General features: G+C 43.5%; 1 protein-coding gene across 3 annotated transcripts in view; it reads right to left on the bottom strand.

Annotated features, from left to right (window-relative positions):
- Window positions 1-17,018, bottom strand: part of GRK5 (G protein-coupled receptor kinase 5) — a 150,555-nt gene that overhangs the window by 34,361 nt on the left and 99,176 nt on the right. For all 3 annotated transcript variants that reach the window (XR_011151801.1, XM_069020139.1, XM_069020141.1), the window contains one exon: window positions 10,628-10,705. Coding sequence is in view for 1 of the 3 variants with exons in the window: in XM_069020139.1 (XP_068876240.1) it covers window positions 10,628-10,705 (78 nt within the window). In the remaining 2 variants the exon portion in view is untranslated. Of the gene's footprint in view, window positions 1-10,627; window positions 10,706-17,018 lie in introns of those variants that run through there.

Below are 17,018 nucleotides of genomic sequence, written 5' to 3'. Positions count from 1 at the left end.
GGAGCAGGGGCCAAAGATATGAAATACCTCATCCAAGATTACAGAGAGGGTCAACAGCAGAGAAAATATTGAGCCTGATCCTCTTCCCTGGCCAAATGGCATTTTCAGTACTGAGGGCAGGATCACTCGCTGGTATCTGAGGGAAGCAAATCAGCAGCGCCTGTCAGCTGTGGGGTTTGTTTTGTAGCTGCAAGCTGAGCTGGTGGAGTCATGACAAATCTGTTTTCCCTCATATGCTACTAAGCTATCAAAACACATGTTGACACACAGAAAAATACAATGACTGGAGACAACAGAGCCCTCAGCAAGCAGCTGAGCATGCTCTTGCCTGGAGGGGTTGTACCAGTGCTAAACAAAGGGTCATGCTACCACCTCAGTTCTTGCAGTGGATCTGATGTAGCTTCAGGCTCTCTCACTTGCCCTGGACTCCTTGCCTCAGCAAGCCCAGCAGCAGAAAAAGGACAAGTTTCCTCCCTGGGTTTCCAGCATTCTTCCTCTTTGGTGCTGGGATACAAGCTGTAGTCTAGAACTATGCCCTTCCTTGGAAAAACACCAGCCTCTGAGGTTTCCTTTCTGACAAGTGCATAGGAAGTATATGAATTATTTTTTGGCTCTCCTGTTAGTCACCAACAGGGCCTGCTATCTGGCTATACCTTGTTTTTCCTCTTGTCAGTAGACATTTTTGTAGCCACTCCTTTCTAGAAACCACATTTCGGCTCCCGATAGTGGCAAACAAGCAACTGCCATGCGCATGGTGTGAGTCAACGTGTTTCCTACATAAAGCTCTTCAGTCCAAAGTGTGGTTTCCTTGGAATGTTGGCTTATTTGATTCAGAGAAATTTGGGGGCATAACCACAACATGAGTTTTGGAGCAACAAAGGAAGAGAAAAGGCTGCCTAGGCTCAAGAAGGAGAAAACTCTTCCTGGCTCCTATAGGTGACCAGAGGTTAAACAGCCAAAGCCTCATAGAAAGTAATTTTGAAATAACAAATTGTCCCATGAGACAAAATTTAGTTGCTTCATCATCTTCTTTTGCAAGTCCAGTGAATCAGCTGCAGACTTTATACTCTTCAATTAAACAGAAACACTCACCGCAATTCCAACCAGCTATGGGGTTTTTGGTACAGCTTATTTTAAGGATCTAAACTGGTCAGCACAGAAGATATGCTTTTGACTTCAATTAGTGAGAAATTTGGCCTCATAAGAAGTGCTTGGCAGGGTATTTTTCTGGATCTTCAAACCCTAGTCCTTTCCTACCCATACTTTTAAAATAATTCTTTAGAAGCATGCTCATAGAGGTTTCTTCACCAAAGAAACACATTTTTCCTCCTTTCTGCAGACAATAGGTTTATTGGTGGAGGGGTGCTCATAAACCAGCCAGCTGAAATTGTTTTAAATAAACTCGCTTTAAAGCAGGGGAAGGGAAAGTTTTGGTTTACTTGCTGTTGCTCTTTTTCTGCCTTAAAAGCATTTTGCACCCAGATTAAAGGATGAAAAGAGATTAAACAACCTGTACCTGTTTTCAGGATGAGGGGGGCAGCTTAAGGAACAGAGTAGAAGAGAAGGTGGACATCAAGCAGGATATTCTATCCACCCCACAGCGAGGCTGCTCAAAATCCTTTGGAGAGTCACAGAACCACTTTTGTAAGCAACCCAATGGATCCATGGCTACAGAGAACTGCTACGAGCAGCCAGATGTTTGATAAAGCTTTTTGGGAGAAGAATGGTATTTCCACTATTACTAGCAGAAAACATGACAGGACAATTCTGAAAGCTTCTCTTCTCAAGAAGTTTTTTTTCTCTTGTCACATGTACTTAATAGGTTTGGATAACATCCAGTGTCCAGCCTTTTATCAGGACCTTCCTACCTTTCAACATTCCCCTGCACTGATGGATGGCCTAAACATTAGCAAGCAACCTTATGTTGCAATAGTCATAGCTTGGCTTCCTCTGGTAAACCAAATGTCATTTGTTCCATAAAAAAAAAAATAAAATTTTCCTAAACATATAAACACTCATTTACAACCTCAACGTTACTGAATGGCTTTCTTGCAGGAAAAAACAGATCCCTGCTTGAATTCACTCCTGAGACACAAGGCTGTAAACAGCAGTAACCCTTCCCTTGCAAGCCGAAGCCTGATCCCCCCCTGAGCTCCACTCCATGGCTGCTTTGCCATCACTTTCCAGGGGGGATTCTATGGAATTTGCCTTCATCTTTTTCCATTAGCAGGTCAAAATCCTGAGGAAACAGTTGAATGAAGAAATGAAAATCCAAAAGAGAGTCCAGGAAGGTCTTGAAAAGAATTAGGAAAGGAATTAAACAACCATCAGGCAGGAACCACTCACAGAAAGACTGGAAACACCCAGGAAGGCAAACAAAATCACTGCTAGCACTGCTGGAAACAGGGCATTCCCATATCACCTGGATCACACGATCCATTAGCAGTCATATGGGAGCAGCCATCTGCAAAGAACAGAAAGGGAAGACATTTATTGTAGGGAATGACATGCTGTTTGCAGTGGCATATTCCACTCTTCCTCACTTTGGCTAGTTGGACAAACAACATCACTGCGAGGATAATAAACTTGCTATATGCTTGATTTTGGACTCAGGTCAGAGTCTGACTTGGTTAAAAAATAATAAATTAGCATACTAGCTGAGGCTTGGCAAGCAGGTTAAGTGACTTTTTAAAGTGCTGTTGCATTATTGGGAAAAAATATTAAACACGAATAGCTTGAAGTGTCACATATCCACAACTTAAATATGCCGATGATTTCTAAATCAATTTGTAAAAAAAAGACTTTTTAAATAAATCTCACTTTTTACACTTATCTAGCAATATTTTAAGGAAATGAAATATATTTTTTTTCTGTGAAATTTAAAACCCTCCTTATGGTAATCCTGTGATTCCTGGTTCCAAGTTAAAATAGCACAATCTAACTTTATCAGCTTACTGATTCTTCTAGTTGTGTCATCCCAGACAAAGGTGTCAGCCTCAGGCATCTCATCTGAATTTGCCCTGGCCCATTCTTGTGAGGCTACTCACAAGATGCTGAAGTCTCCAGATGTTTTTCCAGAATCCTAACTTCCTATTACAAGGCAATCAGTTGAGAAATAAGGTATGATTAATTTCCATTATCACCATGTGCCTCTTCATTCTCTTCTTTGTTGGGATTAAACATAGGGTTGCCTGTTACTGCTTCTGAGTTTAGCACAAGGAATCCTGAGCTCAGGGAGACATTATTTGACCCATTATGCTTTTAGCTTCAGAAATCTGAAACTGAACCAATCAGTAGAGTTGCAGCAAGTGAGGGGATGGAAGGGCTGTGGAGGTCAGGTCTTCAAAGGACTCCTGAACTATTGAGAAATTGTGCAGAGAAACCTGTGTGGATATGCCATGGAAGGTAATTTAATGTATTCTGCATTACACCTAGCAAGGAATTCACCTCATCAATCTTTAAACATCTAAAAGCTGAGACACTCAGGGTCTCCCCGGGCTCCCCGTAGCCAGTGGGAAGAAAGAGCCATCTCATCTCTCCAATCCAGATGCCTCCAAGGCTGAGTGCTGGGAATGCAAGAGGCTGGACTCACCGGAGGTCTATTTTAATGTCATTCTGTGCAAACACACAAAAGCCATCTCCTGCAGATTTCTGGAAGTTTTGCAAGTCAGTGTTCCAGACAGCTGGAAAAGGCTGATTCCTTTTTTCCCATGTGGGCAAAATTTTCAGGCAGAAGAGGCTGTTTCTGGGAAAGCTGAATGGACCTGAAAGCTTTTTAGAATTAACTTCCCTGGCCACTGGATAATCCAAACCGAATATAAGTCATGAGGGGCATGCAGAGAGGATAGGGAAAAGATGACCCTTGAAACAGAGAGGAGGAAACTATAATTAGCATATTCATTAGCCAAGGGCAGGCAAGTACAGCCTTCCCGTTGCCAGATAACCCAGAGCAGATCTGCTCTTTGTTTGCAGAGTCCTCTCGGATGGTCTGGCTGCTCTCCGGGAGGAGCTGGAGCAGGCTGGGGGGCCTGCCCTGCCTCACAGACAGATGTAAGCCAGGTTTATATGTGTGGCTGACATCCATTAGTGGAAACGAGTTTCCATTTTCTAAAGGGTCAAGTCAGAGTAATTCCAGCAAACACAGGGAAGCCAGAAGGCTTTTGCCCAATGACCACGGCATCCCAATGCTTTTCCTGACCACAAATGACAAACAGTTACGAGGCATGTACACTAGGGAGTGTAACCTCTCCAGAACAGGGAAGGACAAACAGAGCTTCAATAGCACTGATTAGCACAAAACCAGTGGATGACTCCAGCCCAGACCTTCTACCACCGTGAGCAAAGGCATTGCAAATGCAGCCCCCTCCCTAAGTCTAAAGGACAGGACACGGGACCACCCAAGGACCTAATCTGGGACAGCAGCATCAGGACAGGGCAGGCTCCATGTTGTTTCCATAGACTCTCCTGCAGTCTGGCACCACTGCAAGAGACAGAAGCCCTCAGTAAGTGTTTAGTTAACTAACATTTGTACTATAAACAGTGGGTAAAGCATGAGGAAATAGGACTCGAGCAAACCGTGAGAAAAAAGCCTTTTTGCCTGAGACCACAGCAAAGGGACTCCTAATCAAGGCAACACTGTGATTTTTCAGCTTCCCCACCACACTACATTACGGCCCGGCCCCAGTGACAGACAAATGCTTATTAAAATAAATTCTGACTAGAAAGCATTAATTTGAGTAACACGGTTGCCGTTCTGCCTCTCAGATATTTTCCCAGAACTGAACTTTGGAAAGATGAGCTTTTTCAGAATGCCCACTGAGAAGGTACTTTCCTGGACTCAGACAGTGATCAGCAGAGATATTGATTGTGCTGTCTCTGAAACAACAACAGGAGTTATACATTGATTTCTCTGGGGACTGGATTATGTATCGATTAAGCGAGCTGCAAAGCAGAGCCCTAAGTAATGCTATCATGTCTGGCTAAAATGGTACTCGTAGAGTAGTGAAGTCAATAGAAAGGGGAGATGAGAAATCCATTGAGGCAAAGGGCAAAGTCCCAGGGTAATTAATTAAATAGCAAAATTCTCCTGGCTCAAGCGATGCCAGGATTTCTACTTAAGCATTTAGCATCCTGAAAAGTCTCCTAATAGGAACCCAAAGGATGCAGTGAATAAGGCTTTGAGCAAGTAAATAATTCTAGCCCATCCCGAGTCCATGTAACACCCTGTGGATAGACAGGCACCTCATTCATTGCTTACTTCAACTGGGTCATTAATGAAATGCATAGGGTTTAGAAAAATTTGAAAACTAGCTGTAGAGATAAGTCTTGGACCAAGTCTTAAGGGGCCATCCACTGCAGCCAGTGAAAAGAGATACTGTGCTGGCCTTTTATCAGCAAGATAATAAGCTTACAGGGGGACAGTGATGACTTGCTGGATATAAGTGATATAAGCTGAATTTGTAGGAGAAAGATAACAATGTAGAAAACAGTCCCTGAAGGCTCACCTTTCAAAACACAGAGCCTCTGTCTCGCATTAAACTCTGCAGATTGCTTTACAGAAGCCTAATGTTTCTATCTTCTACTGCTTCCCTTAGAGTGGCATTCAGTTTTTGTTTTGGCCATCCCAAAAACTAATTATAACATGTTCCCCAGGAGGCATGTAGTAAAACTAAACACTTAGAGAAAGAGGTCTCAGGACTTGAATCCAATTCTTGGTGTGGTGTGACCTGCAGGATTCAGCCAGAATCATCAAGAAGTGATAGATGAAACTTCCCTTCTGGGAGATGGAAGGGCTTCACTGATCAGCAAAGATGACTCACTCAGAAGCACAAGTGCTGAAGTTTGCATTTATTTTGGTGGTGAAAATAAGAAGGAGGGAAGAAGTCTCAAGGAGAGAGGCCAAGATCCTTGTTTTCAGGATTAAAGCAATGGCCAAAAGGAAACTACTTTGATGGTGCACAGAGCTGGGAGAGGTGTCTGTGAGCAGGAGCCTGACTCAGCTGCATGGCCTGGCCCAGCAGAAGGGGTCATGTGTCATTTTAATTTCATCTAACCCATCTTACAGAGAAGTTTTCTTCTCCATAAACAACTGATTTGAGAGAAGGGCACATTTTAGCCAGTAGACAAGTGGAAGGTCAGGCATTGCTGATCAGCCAGAGCCCCTTTCAAGGGACTTTTCCCTCCCTTCCTTATCCTATAATTGTTCATAAAAACAAAGACATCGTTTTGTTTACCAAAATCCCCACTGCTAGCCGTAGACTGGAGTAAGGAGGTTATTGCTGTGCCCAGCTAACCTCTTGCAGCAAAGAAAGTGCAAACATGGCCTTTATTCTGTTCATTTCCTGGAGGAAAGGAGACTGGACAGGAATTCAGATAAGAAAATTAATGCTGTTGCCGTTCTTCATATTCTGTGAAGTATTTTAATGGGGATAACAATACACATTAGACATCCTGTTCAGTAACATTTTTAGTACCCAGCTGAGTCCAAATATAAACTATAATGGCATATGGAGACTGTCTTAAGAGCCATTTCAAATCAATTTAGTTTTATATAGCGTCTCTCAAGGTGATTTACAGTGAAAAAGCAAATAGTGGGATAGTGATTTAGTAGAGTAAGGCATGGCAGCTGTCAGGCAGGAAGGCAAAAATGCTGCATGGAGATGTAAAACTCCAATTGAAAAGCAGTACAAAGGTAAATATATCTCTTTCCTCTTCCAGTACAAGAAGCAGTCAGGTAATGAAGCCAGGTTGGGTTCCATTTAACTCAACAGTTCAATGGAGCCATTTACAGACGGAACTGGACCTAAAACTGAACCTTTTCCACTTGACTGCTGAGATTAGGAAAAAAAACAGGGAAGAAATATTTGTGACCAATTCATTTTAGCAGTTTTACCATCATATTTCACAACCTCAGAAATTTTAGACTTCCTGTGGGTTGGACTTTTGCCCTAGGGGCTTATGAAGTCAAGCAGGCAGCTTTAACTGCCTTTTTCATGGAAATTGTTAAAGCCTTTTTTAAAGAAGCAAGATTCTAGTTAAGAAACCTGGGCCTGGCTGGTGTGACAACCATTGTGCTGCTCCTGTGCAGGGAGAAGGAATAATTCTTCAGAGAATGTTTCCCTCAGCTACAGGACACCTCTCTTGTGGGTTTTCACCCTCCTGCTCACCCCTCAAGTGAAGCTACTACAGAAGCCATGAAAACACTCATATTTTGGCATTCTTAGTGTGAAGATCACATGTGCTCCTTACATTTCCCTCCCACCAAACAGTTCAGAATGGGCTGCTGGATGTGGCTGTTTCAGTGAACTTGAGGCAAGAGAGAGGGAATACTAATGTCTTCCTAGGACCTGAGTACACAGAATCCTGGAACAGCTCAGTGTGGAAGGGACCTTTGAAGACCATCTGGTCCAGCCTTTCATGGGAAAGGGAGCCTAGATGAGATGATCTAGTGCCCAACAGCACCTTGAAAACCTCCAGTGATGAGGATTCCATCACATCCTTAGGGAGGTTGTTCCTATGTATGCCTTCTTTGAGAGGCCTTAACCACTCATGTTCCCCTCCAGGTGCCGGTGTTTGTCTGTATTTGCCACTGCTGTCACCTGTAGGTCAGGGAGACGGCGGAAGCCTGAGCTGCTTGTCCACCAGGCCAAAGGTTTCAATTCCCCAACAAGCACATAGGGGCAGTTCAGGATGGCAAAGCTGTGGAGAGCCTGAATTGTGATCACTTGCAAAAGCACCTCCCTGCTCTACCATCCTGGCGAGTGCTGGGTTGGTTTAGTGGCCTCGGGGCGGATGCTGAGCGCTCTCACACGGAGCTCTCCCAGCGGGAATGCGCTGCTCCCACACGTGGAGCCCGGCACCTGCACGGTGGCACCGTCTCGCCAGCCGTGGCTGCGTGAGTCACACGGGGCTGGGAGTCCTGCTGTGATGTCTGTTCATCTGGGAAAGTGCCTCCTCTTCCTTTCTGCTGCGCAAGAAGTGTATGTTTTATTGAATAAAGTGCATGTTCCCTATGCAAATGAACGCCCTTTGGAATGGTGATATACTGACACGCTGTATGTTAAATATGTATGCCCTTTAAAAACCTAAGCAAGAACTAAAAATCATTTATAAATATTAAAGAGCACAAAGTCTACTTTTTGTTTTCACTGTGCTTCTGATCCTGCACTCTGGGAAAAATACTCCTCACATTATAAGACTGAATTATCTGTCCAAGAACTAAACCTATAATTTTATTCTATCAGTCAAGCTGTATGTCACACTATTTTTGTATCAAGACAATCAGGTTCTTTGAAGCACAGACACACACCTACTTAAAAGAAGCTTTCAGCTGAAAGCAGAAGACTCCAGAATCAGCAGCAATTTGTACCTTTCAAGGGACTGATAATTAAATGGAGAAATGCAGATTCCAATGAAAAGAAAGTTTCTTTGCAGGCCAGGGTGGTGTTCCATTAGGACATCTGGGTCCAGAGTCATCTGTTTGGACTGCAGACATCTAACCTGGCTTTGAATCATTGACTTCTGATGGCTTTTATTGTGTCCTTTGGAGATACTTATTTCTCTTTCTTGACAAGAAAGGACAGTAGGGCCATCTGCTCTCCTAATCTGACTAGCTTAGTTAGGCATCTGAAAAGAAATTAAATCAATCCAGGCCTTGCTCTATTTTTTTAAGTATTTGTTGTATGGGACACCTATTAGAAAATCCAGTATTTGACCCATTGTTACAGCACAGTCAGCCTCACCTCTAGGAAGTATTTTCTGCTACACAGGGTTTCCACATCCCTCTGGGAAGAAGCAGAAGCTTCTCATTAAGGAAAAAAGTGCAACAAGACCAATGCAGACATTAAAGCACCAGCACCAGGGAGTCAGGTTTAGATTACAACTGAAGGAGAACATCTCTGTGTTTCACAGGATCACGAAATGGGTGATGTTAGAAGGGACCACTGGAGGTCATCCAGTTTCCTTGTGCTCAGAGTTGTTAAATTAACTTGCAAATACCAGAAAAGTCTCAGGACAGACTGTAAATATGCTGTGCCAGTTTTACATTCTGAGAAACCAGGTACACAGGTCAAATAAGAAGCATGAGGCACAGCAGAGAATGGAAACTCCAGCTCTGGAGTCCCAGTATTTTTCCTTCCTGTAACACCACCATTCTTTGTTGATCAAGAAGCAGTGGTTTTCAGCTTGGTCTTCACTGCACATTCACTAAATTATTCCATGTGCTTCTGGCTGCACTATGGATGGCAGGAGAGCCAATGGACAGCAGTGAAGGGCTTTTGGAAACCTGCAGCAAGACTGGTTGAAGTGAAGCAATGCTATCCTTCCCTCACTTTACTAGCTCTGCTATCAGCAAAATGCCTTTTTGCATTTCCAGATGGGAACTGGAGCAGTGGGAAGTATTTTCCCCCAGTGTTGGTCGCTTGTTCCTCTGTTGACAGGAATTTTAAGACAAAAGGTCATTTTGGTGGATTTAAAAAGCAATGGAACTTCATGCCCCTAATGAATGGGCAGCAGGAACTCATACTGGCAGTGCTCAATGGCTGCACATGAAACTAGCCAGGCTCAGTAAATGAAACCAGATCCCAAAATGCAGCCTGAGATAACTGAAAGTATGCATCAAAGTTTATTGTAGGAAAATGACTGACTGGAAAAAGAGTGGTCTGCTCTGCCCCTGCACCTCCAAAACATATTGTACCATTTAAACCCTCCAGAAAGACATCTGCCAAAAATGTGATTAATTCTCCTGAAGGTCAAATGTATTTCTCTTGTAAAACAGTTGAAGCAGCAATTGTACGTCTTTGATTACTCTTACGAAAGCAACTTAGGAAAAATCCTAGGATTGCTCTTGTGTTTCAAGTTGGATGTTTACTGCTTACTGGCAGTGACTTCTGTAGCAAAGGTGAAATGTGGTCAGGAAATGATTGTAACCCCCCCCCAAAAGGGTTAGTCCCAGAGCAGCCTGTCCCAAATTCCAGCAGCACATCCGTGTCTCTGTTTGGAGTGCCACCCTGTGGACACGGCGGCTCCCACGAGCTCCTCTCCTTCCCACAGCCCCGAGAGGCAACTCTCAGGACCCACCGTGGTGGACACAAGCACGGGTGACAGCACCTCTGAGCTCCAAACCCCACTGTCCCCTGTCAGTCCTGAGTGTCCCTGCCCACCCTGGGGAAAACGGTGCTGGGGGAGGAGTGGGGATTTCTGTACCAAAATGCAGTGTCTGTTATGAAAGGCCATTCTTGCCCGTGCTTTCTGCACAACAGAATATGAAATGGCACCACCACTTCTGAGCTGCATAGGAAATAATTGGGGTATCTGGTGGTAACAGCTGAGGTCTCTTGCATTACACCCCCAATGCACAGCTTTGCACACTGAGAAGAGACCAGAGAAGCTCTCTCCTCACTCACAGATGAATTAAGCCCCTGGTAAGTCAAGTTCATCCTTAGAAGTCAATTTCTGGATTGCATTATAATTTTTTTTCTGTCTGTTTGTGTAAGACTTGCAGGTTTATTCACTGGAGAGTGCCACCATAAATTTTAGGAGTCTGGCTTACAAAGCCTGTAACAACCTTGTTTAGTAAAGGTGTGCCTTGCAGAATTCCTTCAGTAATGCCACTTTGGCTGCCCCTTACCTCTGGGGTGAGGTATTTCATCATGATTTCTTTTCCTTTCTCTCCCAGCTTTTCATCTGGAGCAATTTCATATTCTGCCTGGAACAGACATATAAACAATAAAAGTCAATATTTGCACTCATATTTCACCATTATAACTTCATTTTGGATGTGGCCTTAACAGAACACTCTGTATGAAAAATCCAAAGGACAAATATCATTTTCTGGTGGAAGTTAAAACCTGTACACACAATCTCATTAAAAACCTTCCACTATATTTTGACCAGACCCTAGTGATGCATCTTCTGGGGCTCTGTCTCTTAATTAACACCAATACAATTTAATTAAATTATATTTTATAACCTTGCCAAGCCAGCTTTCAGAAAGCATTCAGTGACAAGAGACGTCAGCTTCATTTGGTTTTGCTCAAAAGGAAGGTGGACACAGAAGGTAAAATCATTTCTCTGAATAGTAGAGAAAGTGAATGTTTGTTAACTCCTGCCACAGTGGTATTTCAAGTACCAGGTGAAAATAAGTATATATTCTTCAATATGTTGTCTTTTTTTGTTTAATGTGTCTTTTCTATGTATTTATGCCTTGACCTTGGTCTAACAATACCTGTGCAAAGCAGAGAGACCTGCCCATCACTTTTAGTGATCCTTGGCTCAGTCCCCCCAGAAGGCTGATTTCTTAGGCAGATTTCTTAGGACCAAGAAGAGACAAGACAGGGAAGGAACAGACACTATAAGCAAAATTCTCTTTGGCTTCCCTAGTGCATTAAAAAGGGGAGCACCCCATCCTCACACACAAAGTCTACCTACATTTTAAAATTCTGACTGTGCTAGGTATTCAAGCATTACTGACTTTTGATGAGCTTCAGGAAAATGTTTCCATTAGAAACAAAAGCAGCATTACATGTGTACCACGAAGATATTAATCGCTTCAGTTCAAGTTTTGGATCCATGGCAGGCATTCGAGGGAAACACATGCTGCAGGGGACCCCAGTGGCTAAATGACAACAAGTTCTTAGAGACATTCCTGCTTGGCACTGCCTGGGATATGAAGCTTTAGCCTTCGGATCAAAATATTTTCCAGAAGAAGAAGAAAAAAAAAAAGAAGACAGCCTAACAGCTTTCATGACTGTATTAAAGAAAAGATCCCAGAAAATCCTGCCAAACCAATTAAATAACCTGGTCCAATACAAGCTGTCTGTGATGATAAATGAGGAGGAAGCAAAAAAAAAAAAAAAGAAGAGAAGGTAAATCAGACTGAACTGGCAAACACTTGGAAGAACAAATTTCAGAACTACTGCCCACTGGAAGATGTATGTACTGCTCCAGGCTGGATGCAATAAATCTGCAGGCTGGCTGTAATGGATACCCCTGCTAAGCAAGCCTAGGAATGACATGGAAACCACAATGTAGTAATAATGCTATTCCCCTTCTATCTGGCCAGTGCTCATTTAGCTATTGCAGCTCAAGTCTGAAGCTGCATATTTACACACAGGCATAGCAGGTTGCTCGAACAATCTGGAATTATGATCTGATTTGGTTTGGGAAATGATAATGGCACAAATAAAAGTGATGGAAAAAAACACCAAAAACTAAAATCCACAAGTGCAGTACTTCTTTTTGAGTGAACATTTCGGGGATGAAACTGATTATGCTCTCATAAAACTTAATACAAGGGTTTAAAAAAATCTTTTATCCAATTTCCCGTCCTTTTAGATGGTATCTAAATTTCAGCTCTTAAAGTACAGGACCTCTGAAATGCTTACAGCATCTTAGCAGCCTTTTTCTCCATGATTTCTCTCTCCTTCATTTGCTTTCAAACTCTGATAATACACTGACTCCCTAGCAAATAAAACCTGATTATAAGCCATCATCTGCTATTTGAAGTGCACCAGGGAACTGTCAAAAAATTTGATGTCCTTTTTGCCACAAATAACCTATAACATTTACATCCCATCAGAACTGTACAACAGGACAGACCACAAGACAGAAATTCAACAAGAACTGGATGTCTTGAAACCCAATTCCTGATGGGATCCAACATATGCAGAGGTAAATGCACACCTATACAGATACAGAGTATCTCATTCTGTCTCAAGACAGACAGCAAAGAATAAAAGGAAAGTATAATTATACTTGCATTTGACATTCCCAGGAAATGTGACATGGTGGTGGCGAAGGTGGGAAGTGACAGACAAGTGAGGATGTGAGAAGGAACCATAAGCTCCAACTGTGCACAGTGTTGATTTCACTGTGGATCTGCACTAGAAGCCTGTTCCATTTTGTTCCCAAGTTCATTATTATTTCTCCCTTCAGTGCCATTTTTGAGCTATTCAGCAACAGACCCTGGTACATTTTCAGCTGTGACCTGTTATTACAGGAGATAGACAGGGATGTCCCCATGCTCCCTCTGCCACCTGCCTGGGAAGCCATCAAGGTCCTCAACTCCTGGTCTTATGCTTAAATCACAAGATATCTCCCCTTCTTTCCCAATACTCAAAAGCATGCCTACATTAGGGATGCAAATCCCTAATTGCTAGAAATAACATCACTACTTAAAATCCATGTGGAACAAAATATTTTCCATTATTCCTTTGATGAATCCAGGCATGTGTTTCAAGGCTCCTGCTCTGAAGTCTAATAGCTTCTCCATGCCCTAGTTAGGTCAGACAGGGCCCTATTCATAGCCCATAAATGAGGGGAGGATTTATGATCACCCTGACTCCATGGGACAAGCTGCAGGGAAGGCTCTTTCTGTGGGCAGGCACAGATCCTTCAGTCCAAATGGCGAGAGGATGTGGGCTGGCCACTGCTTGCTGCTAACTTTTCTTCTGGCTGCTGTTTTGGAGGTAGTAGTTACTTTGGTGGCTCCTTCTTCCATAGAAGGAGTCCTGGCTGGATGGAGGAATGGGGGGGCCAAGCATCCTTCCCTTTGGAGCAGCTGCCCTCAGGATGGGCTGAGAGAGATCAGATGGAAAAATGCTCTTCAGCTGGGAAAGGGAGCAACATCTAGCCTGTGACTGGCTGTGGGATGGGGCCACGGGCTCAGGGACAGCTCAGGTTTGGGGGCTGGAAGCTGCCTGTGATGGATGGAGAACTACCAGGGCAATGACACAGAGACCCCATAGCAGGCTCACATTAATTCTGACACACCAATGTATCTAGTATTTGATTTTCATCTTAAATATTATTTGAGCTTCTGAAACTGCATGGCTTAAAAATATGTGCAAATGGAAAAACACATCCAAGGAGATCTCTCTGCAGATCTGGGAGGACGCTCTCCCACAGCAGGTAGCTGATGGTTGCCTGTGGCAGCGCGGCATGGCCACAGGAATCATCATCCCTTGTACCCACCAGGAGATGGAGATGGGAACAGACACTCCCACCAGAGCAGTTTGGGCTTCTTGGTAAAAGTCAGGAACAGTGGAATCACCTTTTGAGCATCTGCAGGAGGTTATTGGCATTTCAGTCCCAATTTTACACCTCCACTTTCTCAGCTCCATCCTCTGTTATCCCCAGAATCTCTCTCTGCTCACTCCTTTCTCAGACTCCAGGCTCTGCCCTGGTATTGCTCTGTCCTCAGTGGCTGTCCCTGCACTTGCCTCTGCTGGAGATTTAAAATCTGTGACTGAAAATTGGAAGGCAAACCCCAAACAGCTGGGATTCATAATAACTCACATTTCTAAATGAAAAGTGAACTTGAAACCACATTTTTCATACTTAAAAGCAGGGCAAAAGGAGTCCTTTTGACTGTTTAAAAACACATTTTGAGTTAATGAGTTTGTTGATATCAACAAACTGGCATTTCTGATGGAAAAAGCCTGAACAGCTTTAAGACACACATACACAGATGGTTTATATACCACAAAAGGGACTTAACCAAACGAAATCTCCCTAACAGCAAGACAGGGTTTTTACAAATGGCATTAAATGGATGCTCACTCATCCTTTCACCCCAGATAAGTGCAATGTCTAGTGAGGCGTTCAGCTGAAAAGTCCACCCAAGGAGATTGTGCCTCTCACCCCAGCCCCTGAGCCCAGATATCACAAGCAGAAAGAGGCAAAAGAGGCAGCAAGGCTATTTTCCACCAGAGGATGTATTTTTGTGGGACTTCAGTGCAAAAAAAGGTAACATTGTTCACATTAGAGAGAAAATAATGACCAAAATTGTCCACATTCTCCTCCAGTCAACCTAAATCTGGTCCACGTTAAAATGCTAAAAGTTCTCCCCTGGAAAAAAAACCATTATGAATGTGAGTAGATGAAGCAGGAAGGGGAGTCCTGAATTTGAAGTCTTCATTATAATGGCATATAAAATCACAGGAGAGGAGAAGGAAACGTCAGGAGCTGGCACCCTGGGAATGTGCTGCTGAGAAGGGGAGAGGAGCAAGAGGTCCCTGCTGAACTGAATTGCCACCTTCTTGTGCTGGAGGCACTGGCTCTGGAGAAGGAAACACCTCTTGCTAGCACCTTCCCTGCTCACTGATCTGCCTTTCAGCACAGGAAACACAGCCCGTCACACTTCATTTTAATGGCTGTCTTTCAACAGCTCCAAAGTTGAATGATGTTGCTAAAATATTTGTAAGCAGAGCAAAGTGTGCTTCAGGGCTGTGCGTGATTCCTTGGGTAAGGGCTTCTAGAGGAGCTGATTTAATCATAAACCATCTCCATCTAACGATAATAGTTTATGTTCACATAGTTCCTCCATCTGAATGGCTACATCAGGGTTTGGTGAGCTATTCAAGGGAGATCTCTGTGGTTCCATGCACCCAGATAAGCACGCGATGCCTTCAGAGCCACATGGGTGCTGGGTGGATATTTTATCTCGGCAATCAGGACCTCTGTCATGAGTTTTTTGCACAATATCCGCAGCAAGAGATGGCTGTCTGTCCTTACAGCCCTTTGTGCCAGCTGGGAGAAGGGGCTGCTGTTGCTCCATTTCCCAGACAGACAGACAGACACACTGACAAGCACTCACTGGTCCCACAGCAGCAGTGGGAACCAAACAGCCACAGCTCCACCAGTGCTGTGATGCAAAGCTCTGCATCTCTTTGTTCCCATTGCTGTTATCATCTAATGTTGGGGCCTACTGCTTACAAACCACATGCCGGTGTTAGTCTGGCCTACAACTGATTGTGACTAATTACCCAAACACTGCTCTCAGAAAACATGTAAAGACTTTATGCCTCTGAGCACTTTCATCTCAATTACTGGTTGAAATTGGCCAAAGTATTCACAGGTTTCAGAGGGAGCTGACAGCTACACACCTACATGCATGCAGAATTTAGTGATACAAATCCTTTTCCTTCAGAAAGCAGCTTAACAACTGTTTAACAGACAAAAATCCCCAAATCCTGCCATAATCAGATTTGCAGAAGACTACATCAGACCAGGTTAGTTATTTCACACAACAGCTGACATAAATGTCCAGTCAAGAGGGGATTTTTTAGTCTCTTTACATATTCTGGTCTGCAAGGTCTGGATGATTCTACCAGCCTTTGGAAGCAAAGGTGTGAGAGAGCTTAGTCTCTCACAAGGATGTTGGTAGGTTGTTTAATGTCTGACTCAGCTTCTGGTTTTCACCCAGAAGCCCCCATCACTTCTTTCCTTGCAGACAGTGGAGTGTGTGAGTTAAAAAACTGTATAAAAAATTGAGAGGCATCAAGGACTGGCTCCTGCCAGTGACTCTGTGACCTGGTAAAGTCACTTAGATGGGCTCTGAAAAAGAGAGGTGGTCCTCCCTTTCATTGTGCAGAAAGCTCTGTGAGTCTCTCATGAACTAAATACTACCCCTTTTATCTTTTCCCTTTATTTGACATAACACAAAAGCTAATTTTTGCATTTCATATTAGAAAAATAACTAAGACAAAAGAAAATGAAGGCTCTTGGCTTTTCCTGCTTGTTACAGCAGGTGGTCTTGAAAAGGTTTCACATTCCTGGTGGTCTCAGATTGGGGCTGTAAAGTCAGACTCCTGGTCTCATTATAGGGCTTTTTTTGCCTAACATAGGGCTTGGCTTGAATCCCACTACTCACTAAACAAGAGTGTGACCCCGCTGGGCAAATTTCAGTAGCAATCATCCAATTTAATGGCTACGGGCTGTGTTGCTTGACCTTAATATTGCCTAATCCAGGGATTTTCAAGGGCTGGGAGCAAGTTTATACAGAATTTGAAATCAATAGACAAAGGAGACTGCTGTTAATTAGTGTTAAAAAGAAGAGAGAAAGATAAGGATTCAAACCTCCACCCAGCCAGGCATTTTTTTTATCAAATCCTCATAGTGCCAGTCTGAGCCTAACTGGGAACAGACCACTGGCCCAGTAAAGGTACACAGGGCAGCTCCAGTCTGCAAAAGCAACTTGGGGTGGGTGCAAAGCACACCTTTGCAAAAGGATTTGGGAA

The sequence above is a fragment of the Aphelocoma coerulescens genome, chromosome 6 (genome assembly GCF_041296385.1).
Source record: "Aphelocoma coerulescens isolate FSJ_1873_10779 chromosome 6, UR_Acoe_1.0, whole genome shotgun sequence".
NCBI lineage: Eukaryota > Metazoa > Chordata > Aves > Passeriformes > Corvidae > Aphelocoma > Aphelocoma coerulescens.
This window is presented reverse-complemented; position numbering and strand designations above follow the sequence as displayed.